This window comes from Procambarus clarkii, chromosome 3, assembly GCF_040958095.1.
Source record: "Procambarus clarkii isolate CNS0578487 chromosome 3, FALCON_Pclarkii_2.0, whole genome shotgun sequence".
In the NCBI taxonomy this organism is placed as follows: Eukaryota; Metazoa; Arthropoda; class Malacostraca; order Decapoda; family Cambaridae; genus Procambarus; species Procambarus clarkii.
Window position 1 is genome coordinate 8091508 of NC_091152.1, and position 19387 is coordinate 8110894.

The window sequence follows — 19387 nt, forward strand, 5'->3', positions numbered from 1 at the left end:
CTATGAGCGTTTCTGTGCATGCGTGACCGGGCGTGGTGGTTATCTTGAGATGATTTCGGGGCTTTAGTGTCCCCGCGGCCCGGTCCTCGACCAGGCCTCCACCCCCAGGAAGCAGCCCGTGACAGCTGACTAACACCCAGGTACCTATTTTACTGCTAAGTAACAGGGGCATAGGGTGAAAGAAACTCTGCCCATTGTTTCTCGCCGGCGCCCGGGATCGAACCCGGGACCACAGGATCACAAGTCCAGCGTGCTGTCCGCTCGGCCGACCGTGGTGCACACGTGTCTCCCCAGACGGCAGCTATTTAACAAGATCACCTTGTCTACAGTGTTAAAACTGTTCAATTACGCGTCTACAAAGATAGTCACGGCCCGCAATCACACTTCCACAGCAGTGCACGTCAGGGACTGGCAGACGCGATATCGGCAGGCTTTATTGTTCCAACACGCCTACGTTAAGTATACATTTTGGTCTGATGCATCACTCTAGAGTGTGTATTTGTGGGTAGCCTGTCGTTAGGTTGTGTGAAGACCACCAATACCAATGATGACTTACTGTAAATATGTAGCTCTTGTAATAGCACTTTCTCTGTAACTAGCTGACATTGTATCTATAAGGTGTGAAGGATTAAAGAAATTGTTTATGTAATAATCTAAGATGAGGTCTGATAAAGACCTTTTGTGCCCTCTGTAATGCTTTTGCGCTACCGCTCACAGGATGAGTATGGGGTGCACAATAAACTAGCCACCTTCGGCGGCAACAATCAAATCACCAATACCATGTTAGTTTCTTTCAGTTTTATTTCCAATTTCAGTGAATATTGGAATAATTTCTAGCCTAGTCAAATGCTACTCAAATTTCCCTGATTACAGCGTGTAGACGAGGATGAACCAAATATTTCTTCCTTTACCTACGATGTTCACCACTGGTGTTTCTTCCTTAATGGGACTTTGTGATCACGACGCCGAGAAAAGGATTAGCGAAGTTAGCGAAACGAATTTAGTGAAGTCGTCTTACAGCTAAGACAAAATCTTGCTTTGTAGAAAATTTGACTAATGCCATTTTTAATTTCCATATATGTTTCTATATATGATGATCAAGAGGACTAATGTAAAGCAATAATTTACTGCTCAGTACTCAATAAGTTTGCATTTATTATTTCTTAGGATTTAATAATCTTTCAAGATATTGATTATTTAATATTTCATGATCCTTTAGAATCTACATTATAATTAAGATTCTATTATTTTACTAACTCCATTAATGAATTGGTGACGAACCACTCTGGTTCTTAGATATATATGAACTTCTAGAAATACCCCCCCCCCCAAATGTTGATATTTGAGGCTTTTAACTTTAATTAATTAATAATACAGTCCATTCATTCTCTTTAAGTGATTGTTAAATAATTTTAACATACATAGGCACTGGTTCTATAGTGTCAGTCTTATAATCCCTTTATTTGTTTTCCCTCTTTTCTCAAAAGTGGGTGGTCCTTCGATTATATTAATTTTCATAATTAAATAATTCCATACTTGAGTCAAAGCCCCAGATACCCAACAACTACAGCCACTCATACCATTCCTTTAGATATGGTATACACATGTGCATCCATTCCTGCAATATCAGCCACTAATACGGTTCCTTCTGATATAGCAGCCACATCTACATCAATTCCTGCTGCCAATCATCCGGTTTCATCAGACATACCATCATTGCCTGTTGCTGCTGCAAGTGCCGTTTTACAAGAGAAACTAGCCAAATCCGTAACAGTAAAGGAGTTTACAATCCAAGAGACAGATCCTGGGCTATGGAACATTAATTAATTATACTAACACAATAGATTACTGGATTCGTAGTAGAACTTCTCATCATGTCAGAATCATGATAGCAACCTTTCAAACTCACGCAGAGTGTATAAAACAGATGGAGCAGAGTATTTGAAGGCGTGGTATTTATCAAACAATGTGTTCAAAGGCGAACTGTGGAATGAAGAGTATGTAAAATGTGAATGGCTACTTTATTCACTATCCCAAGGTCTTTGTATTGCTTTGTATGTCGCCTATTGTCCAAGAAAGAATCTCCCTTTGCTACATTGGGGTTCAATACAATGCAATGTTATAGTAGAACAGGAAAATGGAGAAGAACATTGAAAGTTCATGACAGCATATTTAATAAAGCATAAAGAAACTGGAAGTGTAGTTTCTTTATTAATCGAACAACATCGCTCAGAACAGGTATATTGGCATAAAAGTGTTGACACGTGTGGTTTCTGTAATTCGCTTTCTTGAGGTTTGCCATTTCATGGAGAAAATCAGATTATTGGCTCAGCAAAAAATGGCAACTATTTAGATATACTAGAGCTGCTGAGTGAATTTGTTTCTCTCTAGGAAGAGCATCTCAAAATTTATGGAAATCCTGGAAAAGGGAATCTGTCATATTTATCTGCAAGTATTTGTGAGGAATTTATTGTATTAATGGGACAACAGAATCTGTACTATTCTTGAAGTAAAGGAGTTACTGTATTATTCAATAAGTGTAGATTTTACTCCAGACATCTCACACACAGATCATCTGACATATACTGTCCGAAACATTAAAGGCCGTGAGTGTGTAGAACGTTTCTTGATGTTCATCCCCATCTTTTCACATGGAGCAAAGGATCAATCAGACACTTTTGTGGATTTTCTTAATGAGAAAAAAATTCCACTATCAAACTGCCGTGGCCAGTCATACAATAATGCCTCAACTATGTCAAGACAATACACTGGACTGCAAGCACGGATTCATCAACTCAATGAGTTTGCCATATGACATCAGTTTGCCTCTGAACTGAACACACTGAACTCAGTTCAGTGTGTTTGTGAAATTCACTCACAGCCTGAACTTGGTGGGAGTTAAAGTACCAGAGTGTTGTCTACAGATTGTCATATTTTTTTTTATTTTGTTCAGCATCTGTATAAACATTTTGCTGGTTCTACTCATTACTGGAATGTATTGACATCATCCTTAGGAAAAGATTTTGTGGTCAAGCGTTTGTCTGACACACGATGGTCAGTACATTTTGATGCTGTTCATGCTCTGTATGGTGGTATTGAGAAAGTAAAACATGCACTGGATTCTCTATCGGCTGACAATGAACAGCAAGTGAATACAAGGCGAGAGGCAGAAGGATTGAACAAAAATTTTTAAAACCTGGCAACAATCTTTCTCACAATTCTTTGGAATGGCATGCCAGAAAGAATGAACAAATCAAACAAGGTCCTGCAATCAAACGATGTGAACATCCTTGTTGCCACGAATTTTCTTGAGTCAATGAAAATCTATCTTCACGAAACTAGAGACAAATTTACTGAATATGAATTCAAAGCCAGGATCATGTGTCCAAATATAGATTAGAGTCGGCCGAGCGAACAGCACGCTGGACTTGTGATCCTGTGGTCCCGGGTTCGATCCCGGGCGCCTGCGAGAAACAATGGGCAGAGTTTCTTTCATCCTATGCCCCTGTTACCTAGCAGTAAAATAGGTACCTGGGTGTTAGTCAGCTGTCACGGGCTGCTTCCTGGGGGTGGAGGCCTGGTCGAGGACCGGGCCGCGGGGACACTAAAGCCCCGAAATCATCTCAAGATAACCTCAACAATCTCAAGCACTACCTGGCTCTTGATGAATATTGTGTGACTCTCCCTGCACTGTACAGAAAAATAATTTCGAAGAATTTTAAATCTGTATTCCCGAATGTTGACATTTGCACACGGAGTGTTCATGTGCATGATGGTGACCAACTGTACAGGAGAACGTTCGTTTTCAAGACTGAAACTAATACAAAAATCGGCTTCGTAGCTCAATAGGGCAGCATCTTTTGAACTGGCTTTCACTCCTGTGCATGGAAAATGACATCTTGAAGACCAGTGACTTGAAGCCAATAATAAAACAATTCTCTGAAAAGAAATGCCGCAAATGCTTGTTATAATAAGAAATTCGTAGTAATTTCATACTTTTCCATCTAATCTGTGTAGCTTATTGAGTATTATTGTGCTTTTCAAGCCTTGTGTATTGTTCAAATGTTTATCATGTTGCTTAGTTGCTGCTATACAGCATGTTTGTAATGTTTTAACATTACAAACATCTTATCATGAGGTTATCTTGAGATGATTTCGGGGCTTGTTAGTGTCCCCGCGGCCCGGTCCTCGACCAGGCCTCCACCCTCAGGAAGCAGCCCGTGACAGCTGACTAACACCCAGGTACCTATTTTACTGCTAGGTAACAGGGGCATAGGGTGAAAGAAACTCTGGCCCATTGTTTCTCGCCGGCGCCTGGCATCTAACCCAGGACCACAGGATCACAAGTCCAGCGTGCTGTCCGCTCGGCCGACCGGCTCCCATGCTGTAAAGCATTGTTTATGACATTGATTATGTTGAAGTATCAATAAACTAAATATATGTTTAAAATGGTCGCCCATTTACTATTTTATTCCTGTGAGTGGTTGTGATAGGGGCCCCAGCACACTGGTTTGCCCAGGGGCCCACAATGCTGTTAAGACTGTCCGGCACTTTTCTTTTCTTCAGTAGGCACTTCCTTGGGTAATGAGATCTTCAGAATCAGAGATTGGGCTGCTCCACTATCTCTGAGAATTACTACTGACCTGCCACACTAGTCACTCGATTCATATCCTTTCGAAGTATATGGGGCAAACAATCGTGGTTTCTCCCACCTGCCTGTCCATAGGGAGCGGGGTTTCCACTGGTGGTGTCACACAACTCCCCAACATAATTTCCCTATGCAGGTCGTTACCTGCCCTGCTCTTTCACTTAGCAGACACTTTTCCTGTCTTCCCACGCACTATGTCTCTCCTTGGACTTGTTCGTCGTGGACTACCTGGGGTTTTCTTCACGGTATCATGTGGGACGCGGTTCTCTGCTCCTGCTTATACTTGATAAAAGATTTTGAGAAGGTCTTTAAAACATACCTTACCGAGTCTATGGGTTAAAAATATATTCTTCAGTCATGGTGGCTGCAGCACCAGCATCATGGTGGCTACTTGCTGTTCTTCCAAGTACGTTTTCAGATCACCTGATGGACACTCCTTGAAGTATTCCAACAGGATAAGTTGTTGCAGCTGCTCCTTAGTCTCAACCTTCCGTGACGCGTAACAATCGAAGAATAATCATTCTTTAATGCAAGCGAATTCCATATAAGTGAGCTTAGCTGTTTTCTTAAAGTTACAAAAATTCTAACTATATGCTTCAGGCACCAACTGATAAGCCATCATCACAACCTTCTTGACAGCGTCATAGTCACTCGAGTCACTTACTGACAGTGTGGAGTACGCTGTTTGGGCTTTCCCAGTCAGCACTGATTGAAACATAATAGCCCAAAAGTCCCTCGGCCAGTCCAATGAGGCAGCTACCCTCTTGAGGGCAGCAAAGAACTTTAACATCTCCTTCTCATTGAATTTAGGCACCATTTTTTTTTTATTCCGCACTAAGTCAAAACTACTTGATTCCCTTCTCCCACCTAATATTAGCGCTTCCAATTCGTGTTGTCTTTCTTTCTCTCCTGTCTTGTCTTTCTCTCTCCCATTCTTGTCTTTTTCTCTCCCTGTCTACTCTTTCTCTCTCTCTCTTTCCTGTTCTATTTTTTAAAATTCAATTTCATGTTTTTTTTTTCAATTTCTTTCTCTTTCCTTTCTCTCCTTTCTTCTCTTTCTAATTCTGACCTTTTCCATGCGATTTCACGATTTATTTCTAATTCTCGAATTTTTACTGTCAATAGGCTCACATTTAGTTCACCTGGGGCACTCTCCCCACACTTTCCTGGTCATACTTGTCAGTAGAATCCAGAGCTAGTGTTGATAAGCGGCTACCACCTAGAATTAAAAGTGAGAGAAGGTGGTTCAAGACTAGAGGTCCTGTCGGAAGTGTGTAGACATTTAAAAAACACACGGTAAACAGGGAAGTGTAGTCCATAACAAAGTAGCGAGTGTCACTCGCTACTTTGATTATGGTTACACTTGCCACCCAAGATTACACTCGCCACCCAAGGTTACACTCGCCACCCAAGGTTACACTCGCCACCCAAGATTAGACTCGCCACCCAAGATTAGACTCGCCACCCAAGGTTACACTCGCCACCCAAGGTTACACTCGCCACCCAAGATTACACTCGCCACCCAAGGTTACACTCGCCACCCAAGATTACACTCGCCACCCAAGATTAGACTCGCCACCCAAGATTAGACTCGCCACCCAAGATTACACTCGCCACCCACGATTACACTCGCCACCCAAGATTACACTCGCCACCCAAGGTTACACTCGCCACCCAAGATTACACTCGCCACCCAAGGTTACACTCGCCACCCAAGATTACACTCGCCACCCAAGATTAGACTCGCCACCCAAGATTAGACTCGCCACCCAAGATTACGCTCGCCACACAAGATTAGACTCGCCACCCAAGATTACACTCGCCACCCAAGATTACACTCGCCACCCAAGATTACACTCGCCACCCAAGATTACACTCGCCACCCAAGATTACACTCGCCACCCAAGATTACACTCGCCACCCAAGATTACACTCGCCACCCAAGATTACACTCGCCACCCAAGATTACACTCGCCACCCAAGATTACACTCGCCACAAAAACTGAGATTCACTCCTTGGTCACATCATCAATTGCACTTGAGACTAACCCCATCCCCCACAACTTTTTTCTTATCTTTTATCAGTTTATACAACAAATCACACATTCTAGGCATTCTTATACAAGTTTTTGCTTCCTTTATCCACACGTTATTTCTCCAACTCTGTTGCTCCGAGATCACAATCAACTCCATTCTCGTGCTCCTTGACCAACTGCGTTTCCCTCAACATATCAACTTTTAGTATTATAACTCTTGAATCTATATGAGACACAGTTCTCCTATACCATCAAATCTAATGTTAGAGTGAAAAATCCTGTGATCAGACTAACCTCCAGATATTCCATTGACTGATTTTCTTGACTTAAACATAGTGTAACAAGATCATGTTACTCACCCTGTAACATGTAAGCTTTAATACATTCGTTTTGTCACGTTTTCTTAAACCTGATGCCTTGGTTCACCTAGTAGTAAATAGGTATCTCGTGGTTAGAAGACAGTTTTGAGTAGCATCCTTGGGAAGATTAGTCATGGCCAAAGCGAACTGCCATAAGCCAATTAAGCTTCCTGTTCAAGGCAGTTGTACAGACTTTTTCTTGCTGTATCATTCATTTTATAATGTCTTGTTATTAAACGTATCTGATTTTGTAAATTACCCAAGAAACAAGGCTTTTTCTCAGTCACTGCAACCATTTTTACCTTTTCAAATTGTATGATCAAGCACTTTGAACTGCAACATGAGTAATCATTTATTGCAGTCACTTCCACGGTTAACAAGTATACATTTTCATTATTCCTACTTTCTTTCCCAAATTATGTAATATTTACCTTATTTCATCCATCATTTTGATCTTCGTTTTATATAAATCTATTACATCAAACTCTTCTCCCATAGGTACCACACAGCCAAACTATTTCATTTTCGTTTTCTGGGGCATGACTCCGTGTGATCTCCAGGTCCCAGACCACATTTTATCCATTATGGGAAGAATTTAGAAAGATGGGTCATCAGCTTAGTTGGTTCAGTGTTGGCTTTAAGGCCTATCGAGCTCAGAAGGGTTATTAAAATCACAAATTTAACTTTCAGAACAACCCAGTCAGTATGTTTTATTCCCGAATTAAACTAAATGCTCAGTGTGTATGCACTGAGCTGACGAATACACCCGTCGGTACACAGGGGGGAGTATTCGTCACATACTCCTATATTCGGTACACATACTCCTGTGTCCCCAGCTCAATCTCCCCCACACTTGCACTACAGTTTAAGCGAGAATGATTGCAGTATTTAGTGATGGGTGGCGGGATCTCACGTCCCTATGACTATTGTGATAATATCAACATATTAAAAGTAATACTCAATTATTGAAGCAATATAATAAAAACGTCTCCAAGGTTCAAGTGCAATATGAAACTAGGAAAGGTTTCATCTATATTAGGATGGTTCCGTTACCTTTATGAGCATGAGTGGCGCTGTGGTGTTCGTCTCCAGGATGTTGTTGACCATCTGCGGCTCCAGTTGCTCCAGGGGAACACCAAACACCTGTGAGGAGCATGTGTCTATGATGGCAGCATTGTTGATGAGCACATTGAGACCTCCGGCTCCTACAGCCTCCTGCACCTGGGCCACCAACCCCGGCAGACTCTCGTAATCCACCACATCTGTGTGACAATTATTGATGAAAAGAAACATTGTTATGAGGATCAATGTATATATATTGTGACGATAATCTCCTTCAAGAGATTGAGCCTGCTCTTCCCTCCATAATTACGTCGTCGAAATTATATAAAACGACTATGGAAGACATGTCCAACAAGGACAACAACACCAGCAAGGCTTGCAGGGTGAGCAAAACGTATGCGGCCAGCCACCTGTTCGGACTCAAACCACCAAACTACATGTTGATCGCTACCGGCTCCGCTGATTGGTCGCCGGTCTGGCTGCACCTGCACTCGCCCCCCCATACTACTTGATGTCTGGGGTCGCCCCAACTTCAGACCTCAGAATGTTCAGTGCTCTCGTGGTCACCACTCCTCCCGGCTAGACGCTAGCGTGTACTGAGAGAAGTGGTGGCTTTAAGCCAATATTCCAACACCTCCCATTTACTTTGTATTGCACTTCTTGTTATTCTGCCTTAACGTAACTTTTCATTGTGTCATCTAATTATTCTTATTATTTTGATGGATTGATTTTATTATAAGAATTTGTTTGTGCATTTTATTCATGTTTTGATTTATTTAACGTAATTAAAATTTCATTGTTAAAGTTTACTTGTGTTTTGTGTGTCTTCTCCTTACCTTACCACAGACGAAGTTCCAGTTTTCTATTTTTTTTTATAACTATGTGACGAGGCCATACCCCTAGCCTTAAACAGCCGAACACCAACGCGTTACCGTCACAATATATATATATATATATATATATATATATATATATATATATATATATATATATATATATATTGGAATCACACTCGGTTCTAATTGGAATAACTTTGATCAGGAAATTAATTTTCTTGTGAATTTTTTTTCAAATAATGGTTATCCTGTGCATATGGTTTATACTTTTATAAGGAATTTCTTAAATAAGAAGTTTCATCCATCGTGTAGGATTACTACAGTGGAAAGGGATCTTAAATATATTAAATTACCATTTTATGGCAGTATTAGCTTTTCTGTAAGGAGTCGTTTGAGGAGACTGTTGCAGCAGTGTTATCCTCAAGTAGACTTTAGATTTATTTTTGTCAACACAAATACCATAGGCTCTTATTTTAAATTTAAAGATAAAGTGCCTATCCCCTTGTGCTCAAATGTCGTATATATGTATAATTGTTCCAGCTGTAATGCTGGATATGTCGGGAGTTCCATTCGGAACTTTAAGATTAGGATACTTGAGCACCGGGGATTATCTTTTAGGACTGGATTACCATTGTCTAAACCAGCATTTTCGGAGATTAGAAACCATTGTTATGAGTTTGATCATTCTCTGCTGGAATCTGATTTTAAAATTCTGGACACTTGTATGAATGGCCAGTCAGATTTGAGAATAATGGAATCCTTATATATAAAGGAACTGCGGCCTCTGTTAAATAGCAACCTTTCAGCTGTCCAATTGTACACTGTATAATGCAAAGTAGGCCCTGTAATTTGATTTTTAGTTTATTTTGGTAGTTTAATTTTGTTTAGTTTACCATGTCCTTGCCCTTTCTTACTTATTTCAAGTCTTAACATTGTACATTAATATAATCTTCTATGTAGGATATATAATACATTTTTGGTATTTAATTTTATTTAATATTTGAGTTTTTTTATAAGATTTTGGTTAGCACTTTGTAATTGTCGTTTATTCTGTTTGTATTTTACATACATTTTTTGTAGATTTGTAGACATTATATAAATATATAAATATATATATATATATATATATATATATATATATATATATATATGTTCTTGTCTTGTCCTTACTCTCATGGTGGGTAGAGTAAATAGTTCCGTGATTTGGGTGTTCATGGTAGGTCGCTCTATTCTTATGTGAATTGCCTCAAGAATTTGTAATCTTCTTGAATCTTGGGTTTTGTCTATAATGCAAGTATTCTTGTTCAACATTTCTCTTGTTAGAGTAATGTCATGGGCTTGTCTCATGTGATTCCTAGGGGCACCAGATTGAAGATGGCATGTCAAACGCCTCGTCAGCTTGGTCGACGTCATACCTATGTACTTACATTGAAGGTTACATCCTTCGTGGGGGCAAGTGTACATGTATACAACGCTTGACTGCTGTAGAGGGTTCTCCGTCGGCTTCGGGCTGTTTTTGATAAGGAGTTCGGAAGTCTTCTACCAAGAAGACTTCTTGGTAGAAGACTTCCGAACTCCTTATCAAAAACAGCCCGAAGCCGACGGAGAACCCTCTACAGCAGTCAAGCGTTGTATACATGTACACTTGCCCCCACGAAGGATGTAACCTTCAATGTAAGTACATAGGTATGACGTCGACCAAGCTGACGAGGCGTTTGACATGCCATCTTCAATCTGGTGCCCCTAGGAATCACATGAGACAAGCCCATGACATTACTCTAACAAGAAGACTTCTTGGTAGAAGACTTCCGAACTCCTTATCAAAAACAGCCCGAAGCCGACGGAGAACCCTCTACAGCAGTCAAGCGTTGTATACATGTACACTTGCCCCCACGAAGGATGTAACCTTCAATGTAAGTACATAGGTATGACGTCGACCAAGCTGACGAGGCGTTTGACATGCCATCTTCAATCTGGTGCCCCTAGGAATCACATGAGACAAGCCCATGACATTACTCTAACAAGAGAAATGTTGAACAAGAATACTTGCATAATAGACAAAACCCAAGATTCAAGAAGATTACAAATTCTTGAGGCAATTCACATATATATATATATATATATATATATATATATATATATATATATATATATATATATATATATATATATATATATATATATAATGTGTGTGTGTGTGTGTATCACGATAGTAAACACGTGATTAAAAATGTGACAATGTCAGACCACGGAGGAAAAATGAAACAGGAATTTCCTTAAGTACTTTCGTATATTAATACATCTTCAGAAGGAGTGATTTTACAGATCGAGTGATGGGTATAAATAGGCAGGAGAGAATGGTGAAGTGAGGTGAGGTACAATACGTGGACAGCGCAGACGGCCCATTGGCCCATCAGATGCAGCCAATTGGCCCATCTGATGTCGTACAATGGCCCATCTGATACAGCACACATACACAGGCACAATGCATAGATAATTATAGCAATAAAATGGTAAATATATACAATGAATTAGTGAGACAAATGCGTTCCAATGATCCTACTTAAATCGCCCTTTAACTGATCTATTAAAAATATATATCTTCACCGTGGCTTGGTGAACGAAGAGTTGGCCGAGCTAAGTAGAAATTAATATTTGAAGCAGGCGATGAGTCACAATAACGTGGCTGAAGTATGTTGACCAGACCACACACTAGAAATTGAAGGGACGACGACGTTTCGACCTAATATTTGAAAACATGACATTCCAAAATCAAAGAAAATAATGAATAAAAGAGTTCCAGATGCATGATTGTTGAGGCGGAGCTAGGAGTTATTCTCTTGTGCACTATTATTGTACAACAAGTACTATTAGGTATGCACCCAGCAGCAGTAGGATCGAGAACAGCAGCACATGAGGCTGACTGGTCGAAACTGTTTTAACTTGACTCTGAGCGGTGGGGAAGCTTGCATGGGGGATTTATGGTCACATGGTGCATGTAATCTGGAGAGATATAATCACTCGATGCAAGTTATACCAATGTTATAGCTTGCACCGAAAGATATTATAAAGCGTGTGGTGAGGTGAGCTATGTGAGCCGCGGTCACACTCGGTTCACTGCTACACCAGTCTCCAGTCACAGGTTCATACTGGCCACCGTGTTTCCCGGTTATCTTGAGATGATTTCGGGGCTTTTAGTGTCCCCGCGGCCCGGTCCTCGACCAGGCCTCCACCCCCAGGAAGCAGCCCGTGACAGCTGACTAACACCCAGGTACCTATTTTACTGCTAGGTAACAGGGGCATAGGGTGAAAGAAACTTTGCCCATTGTTTCTCGCCGGCGCCTGGGATTGAACCCAGGACCACAGGATCACAAGTCCAGCGTGCTGTCCGCTCGGCCGACCGGCTCCTTAGGTCACCTCACCGGTGGGTGAGGTGACCACACGGGCTTATTGGGGGACACGATATTAACAACCTTGTTTCTACATTATGGTGGTTCCGGGGATCTATATACTCTTTGCTTTGTGACCAGGCTTCTCGTTTGATGTTTATAGTTGTTATTATTATTATTACAGTTGTTAGAAGCCACTATCATCAGTCTGACGTATGAATCACAGCCCGGTTGATCAGGTATCTTTTGGAGGTGTTTATAAAATATTTTTTTGATCACCATGAAACATCAGCTAGTTATGCTCTTATATATTTTACCTGATTTACCACAGGGTCACTAACCCTAGTGGCCTCAATGAAGACAGGAAGCCGGCGGCTTATCGAAGGTCCCTCATTTCCCTTGATAATCTTGTCCAAGCAGCTTTTAAAAACAAAATACAGTTTTAACATTTACCTGCTTCGGCGGGTATGCAGTTCCATTGGTTCATAACCCTTAGGGTGAAAAAGTGTTTTCTGTTCTCTTTATGTTTAGATGGAGAGTGGTGAAATGTCTTGGGCCTGTGATGTTGAGAGACTTGTCTCTTAACGTAACTCCTGTACTTAGCCTTTCACCGGAGCTATTTTGCATTTCCTGCCATACCTCCTGGGTGAGCGGAGCTGAGGGCGTCCTATGGCTGGCTGGTGTGATGTATAGAGAGATGATGAAAACAGGAATGTAGGGAGGTTGTAAACAGACAGGCATGTAGGGAAGCCAGGTTGGCAAGATAGACAGGCAGACAGGAGGGCATCAAGGCACACAGATAGGTAGGTGAGTGTGAATTGAACGATGTTAAATTATTGCATGAGAAGTAACCAAAGAAGACATTTATCTCACCAAACTTGATTATCTTGAGGCAGCTATGGTCCCTGGCCAAGCCTTGCAGTTCCTGTGGAGGTCACAGTAATAGACATTACCAACAATATCACTGTAATACCTTTTTCAGAGACAAGATGCCTTTCTGCTATCATGTAATTACATTCATATAAATTGTTAGAGTAGATTGTAAAAAAAAACAAAAGCAAGCCTAGAGCTCACTTATCTAATATAATATCCATGTAAACACAGTAAATATATATTGAAACCATTATTCTTTATTACTTATATCAACCCAACCAGACGAAGATGAAGATCTCAGTCTCTGTGAAGGCAGTCTCCGTGGTGTAGTGGTAAGACACTCGCCTGGCGTTCCGCGAGCGCTATGTCATGGGTTCGTATCCTGGCCGGGGAGGATTTACTGGGCGCAATTCCTTAACTGTAGCCTCTGTTTAACGCAACAGTAAAATGTGTACTTGGATGAAAAAACGATTCTTCGCGGCAGGGGATCGTATTCCAGGGACCATAGGATTAAGGACTTGCCCGAAACGCTACGCGTACTAGTGGCTCTACAACCATGTAACAACTCTTGTATATATCTCAAAAAAAAAAAAAAAAAAAAAAAAAAAAAAGATTCTGCATCTCGTTTGGCAGACTGATTCGGAGAGTGAGTCAGAAGGTAGTGAACCTGAAGCAAACTCTCATACCAACCCATCACCCCACCAGCTCCTTATTTCCTCCTCATTCTGATGTTTTCAATGTCTTCAACAACTTATAATTGCGTTATATACGCAATTCGTATAGCATCGCAAATCATGTTCAAGAAAATCCTGCCCTTTATTTAAATAGGTATCATGATTATTTTGTGGGGCAATTAGAATCATTGTTTTATCAATTTCATACAATTTCCCACTTGCCATATTAATTTACCTTGATATTTATATTTATTTATATTTATTTTGTGCTTTCTAATGAAAATTATATATACTATATTAGTTTGGCAAGGAAAGGCAAGGAATATATAACACCTAAAGTCCTTTAGTTCATGCTAGGGGGGACAGCATCAAGTTCTTATCAAGGATTTCAATCAATATGTCCGCATCATGTACCGACATATAAACAGAGCGCCAAATAATCAATTTTTGTATCATTCTTGCTTAATTCATTTACCACCTAATTCTATTCAAGACCATACAGCAACCTGTCCTCAGGAAGGAGATCTGCTCACAGGAATGGATTGGGGACGAATATATAATTTCTGCTATTATCTACTCAATTTATTGTTAGGTTATGTTAAGGTTACTTTATTTTAAGGATTGGTTAGGTTAGATTAGGTTGGGTTTCATTATGTTTGGTCACGGTAATACGCTGTTTATTGACAATAATGTGAAATATGGAATTCGAAATTTCAGTGTGCTGTCGAGTTCCATTTAGAGAAAACCAAATTCTTCAAAGAAAATGTTTTCATCATACATTATATGCTGAAAATACTTTTTATATTTTAAAACAATGATTTATATTACATTAAAATTATAACTTGTGAATATTCTGTTGATGACAAAGGTTCATTTGCCAGCTTACATGTAGATTATTACTGGAATCGTATGCTTTCAGATATTTTTACTTTCATAAACTAACTTTCATCACAAATATTTAGATAACTATCCAGGTGATTTCAAGGCAGATGGGATGTGGTTTCTTATGGTAATGGTTTTGGTCTGAGGACGGGCTACGTAAGGAGTCATGTGAGGTGAAACAAATATTGGAATTTTACCCCACAGATCAATAAGATCACGTTCACATATTATGGGCGAGCCTTTAGATCCCCTCATTCTGCTTATTATTTTGAATGTTACTTGGACCCTTCCAATCCTCAAGGTATGATCGAGGTGAGACATAAAGCTGCGGCATACTCATATATCATTATCAACAGGGAATGAAAGGTTGTAGAGAAATCTCCGTATTTGGGGACTGAACCCATCGATCGTTTCATAAATACATTGGAGAGCTCATGAAAAAATGAATCTACCTTTCCAAAATATAAAATTTTCATTACTCGTGAGCCTGGCTTGCTATCGCCAGACAACTTGTGAATTTTATTATATGAATTAAAGACAGGTAAGCAAATCTTCTGCCATGATTACATAACATATTTAGATAAATTGAATGAAACTACTCTTCCCTCTCACCAAGCAGGTTATAAAAGTTTGAAGCATGAGAGTGTAAATCAAAAAAGATTATGAACAAGCTAAGGAAAACTTTAGATTGGTGGAATGTAAGGTTATCAAGGAGTATTTAAAGGTATATTTGATAGTTGAAAGATGAAAGTTTTGTGAGATGTTTTTACTGTTTGATGTAAAACTATTCTTCAGCTTCACAAGTTGGCTTTACACATTATGTGTCATTATCAAGTTTCACATGTGATGCTTTCAACCTGAAATGTTAAGTAGTATGGGATGTCATCTCTGATTCCCAACTGTATGATTTATTACACATAAATTTAAGAGTTGGAGTTACCTCGGCCGTAAGACAACAGTGTTGAGAATGGACATACAGGTGCTGTTCCAACTAGTCATTGTATTTAGTCATTTTACAAGTACATTTTGTATTTAGATTTTAATAGTATATGTTACGACCCTGGGTTCTCCAGTGGAAACCAGAGGTCAAAACTGAGCTATTAAACTTTCTGGTAGTACAGTTGGGTGCATCACTAGCGGCAATTGTTTGTATCTTCCCTGCCAGACGTAAGACTATTATTGTTTCTCAAAGAGCATTTAAAGACTGAGCTGGGGGTTGATTATTAAATAATAACATAGGCACCAACTTTGCTTACTAATACTTTCTAATCATTTGTAAAGTAACAATACATTGCATAGGGGAAGATCTTTAATGTGCTTAGCTGCACGATCAATTAGGCTCCTTCCGGCACCACGACATGGGAGGCCTAGCTGGTCGCTAGGAGGTCCTTCTCTGGCTGGCGTTCCTGCGGACGAGACCTACTCTGTGGCTGCACCCTTAATCTCCTCCCTTCTCCTCTTACTTATTTCCCTTACCTTAAGTTCCTGTACCATTAAGTTAAGTATTGTATGATTTCTAAGTGTACCTTCTCTGGTAGTAACGATTGGTGAGACCTGGGGGTAGTAGTTGCCAGTGTTTTGGATAACCCTAAGTGTTGTGTTTTGTATTAGGGTACCACGTGGGGTCTCACTACCCTAAGCTGCATCCAGCTTCAGTGCTTATCCAGTAGTACTTTACCCTAGCTTGTTATTAGTGTAAACCTTGTATCCTGCCTATGTGGACCAAGGCTTTTAACGTAAGATAGTGTGGTAAAGTTATTATTATTATTGTTATTGGTGTGAGTGTATATGGGGGTTGTTAAGGGGTTAATAAATAAGTACATGAATTACAGAGTATCCCTTCTTCCTGTGTGGGAGCGCATTGATCAACCCTTAGACTAACATATATGGTCTAGTAGCAAGTTATTACTACTGTGGATAGTTTATTTTGGGGGCCGGGCCTTTTAGCTCCCCCATATTTGATACTCTTGTCTTCTAACTACCCTTACCCCTTAATAGTACCAAGTCCCCCATAGAAGCCACCACACATATAATTTATAACAAGTGGAATCCCGGACAGGCCCCCACTTGTTATAAATTATATGTGTGGTGGCTTCTATGGGGGACTTGGTACTATTAAGGGGTAAGGGTAGTTAGAAGACAAGAGTATCAAATATGGGAGAGCTAAAAGGCCCGGCCCCCAAAATAAACTATCCACAGTAGTAATAACTTGCTACTAGACCATATATGTTAGTCTAAGGGTTGATCAATGCGCTCCCACACAGGAAGAAGGGATACTCTGTAATTCATGTACTTATTTATTAACCCCTTAACAACCCCCCATATACACTCACACCAATAACAATAATAATAATAACTTTACCACACTATCTTACGTTAAAAGCCTTGGTCCACATAGGCAGGATACAAGGTTTACACTAATAACAAGCTAGGGTAAAGTACTACTGGATAAGCACTGAAGCTGGATGCAGCTTAGGGTAGTGAGACCCCACGTGGTACCCTAAAACAAAACACAACACTTAGGGTTACCCAAAACACTGGCAACTACTACCCCCAGGTCTCACCAATCGTTACTACCAGAGAAGGTACACTTAGAAATCATACAATACTTAACTTAATGGTACAGGAACTTAAGGTATGGGAAATAAGTAAGAGGAGAAGGGAGGAGATTAGGGGTGCAGCCACAGAGTAGGTCTCGTCTGCACAAACGCCAGCCAGAGAAGGACCTCCTAGCGACCAGCTAGGCCTCCCATGTCGTGGTGCCGGAAGGAGCCTAATTGATCGTGCAGCTAAGCACATTAAAGATCTTCCCCTATGCAATGTATTGTTACTTTACAAATGATTAGAAAGTATTAGTAAGCAAAGTTGGTGCCTATGTTATTATTTAATAATCAACCCCCAGCTCAGTCTTTAAATGCTCTTTGAGAAACAATAATAGTCTTACGTCTGGCAGGGAAGATACAAACAATTGCCGCTAGTGATGCACCCAACTGTACTACCAGAAAGTTTAATAGCTCAATTTTGACCTCTGGTTTCCACTGGAGAACCCAGGGTCGTAACAGTATAGATGCCACTTGCATAACAGAAATGCTTTCCGAAGGTAAAATTAGGCAATTACAGTTGTGGAACATTATAATTTGCTCGAACAAGAATTGGAGAATATTGCTTGTAAAGGAGATGAGGGATATTGAATTGTGTGTGATACTAAACATGTGAAACTTGAGGTAACATGATGAATGGATAACTTGCATTTAACCCTTCTGCATACAAATATTTCCATCAATCTGGTTTCTGATAACAGCACAGAGCTTTTAAATATTGAACATAGAAAACTTCATGAGAAAATAATAAATTGATTACATCCCATCTACCCCAAAAAGATTTCTTAGTGAGTTGGATTTATTCCAGCTGCTCATCGAACTAGGATTAGAAGCCTCAAGTGTAAATGCAGTTTATGAATTTAGGGAAAATAGGTATCTCAAAGATTTTGTTTAAACGAACATCTTGTCAAATACAGCTTGTCCTATCACGTCCAAGGCTTTCAAAGACGTCAGTAGTGATATTCACAGCAAATCTTTGATGAACGCGAGTACATATCGAGATAAACAATATTTAGTCAAATCTCGTCTTGGGATTATAATCTCAAACATGCTCGTAGTCCCATCTTCAAATACAGTGTGTTACTGAGCAAAGACAGCCATTTGTACTGTAAAGAAAGAATTCCTTAAGTCGATACCTCAACTTACATGGGGTAAGTTGTAAATACCATATATTGCAAATAGCTTAACAGATCCTATATTATTTTTGGTATAACACTGTTAAAGCTCATTATGGTGAGAAAGCTATATTGCGGTATATAGACACGGATAGAGAACTTCATTTCGAAGGACATCTCATAAAACTGACCTGTCATGACGCTTTTGAAGAATGGAATAAACTGCCTTTCTGCTAGCATAGTTATTTCAATAATATGCTACTGCAATGAGTCATTTAAAGGTCAACTAGGATTACTGAAATCAGTATTTGGAGCTAAATTCATCAAAGAATGCATTGCTCTAAGTTGTAAAATGTATTCAATCCTTATGCAGACGATCAGGTTTAAATCTGTTGTAAGGGCATTCTCTCCTACCACCAATCCAAACTAACACATGCATCTTTTAAAAATGCCAAAGATTTAAACATTGGGGAATAATTTGAGTCTAGATCCACTAGGAATGTTCGAGGGCAAATGTGCACGTGTTTAACCGTCAAATGAGGATTATCTGTGTTTGACGATAAACAGTATACATAAAGCCCTACACAATCCCTGGATAATGGATATCTTGATATTCCCCATGCAAAAAATAACTAAGAGGGGGAGAAAGCTGTTATGAATCCATATATTTCATTCTAACATTTATCATGATAAACATGTATGTCCATTATTTCTTTCCTCAGTTATTTAAAATTAAACATTATATCCATTTGTTTTCTAATATATATGTTTGAGTTAAATGTAGCATGCTGTAGTGTGCCTGTATGTAATATTTTGCTAATGCCATTGCATGTTCATTCCTGTGGGGGGAAGACCGTGGTGTCTCATGGGGGGATGACCTTATTTGGGATGTTCCAGTAATGCGTGCAGTGTA

The 19387-nt window shown here is 39.9% G+C and overlaps 1 protein-coding gene across 1 annotated transcript in view; it reads right to left on the reverse strand.

Moving 5' to 3' along the window:
• The window catches only part of LOC123760895 (C-signal), a 106348-nt gene that overhangs the window by 20443 nt on the left and 66518 nt on the right, over positions 1-19387 (reverse strand). The window contains exons 2-3 of the mRNA XM_069329068.1: positions 13204-13255; positions 8097-8305 (exon numbers count right to left, since the gene is read on the reverse strand). Coding sequence (XP_069185169.1) covers positions 8097-8305; positions 13204-13255 — 261 coding nt within the window. The remainder of the gene's footprint in view (positions 1-8096; positions 8306-13203; positions 13256-19387) is intronic.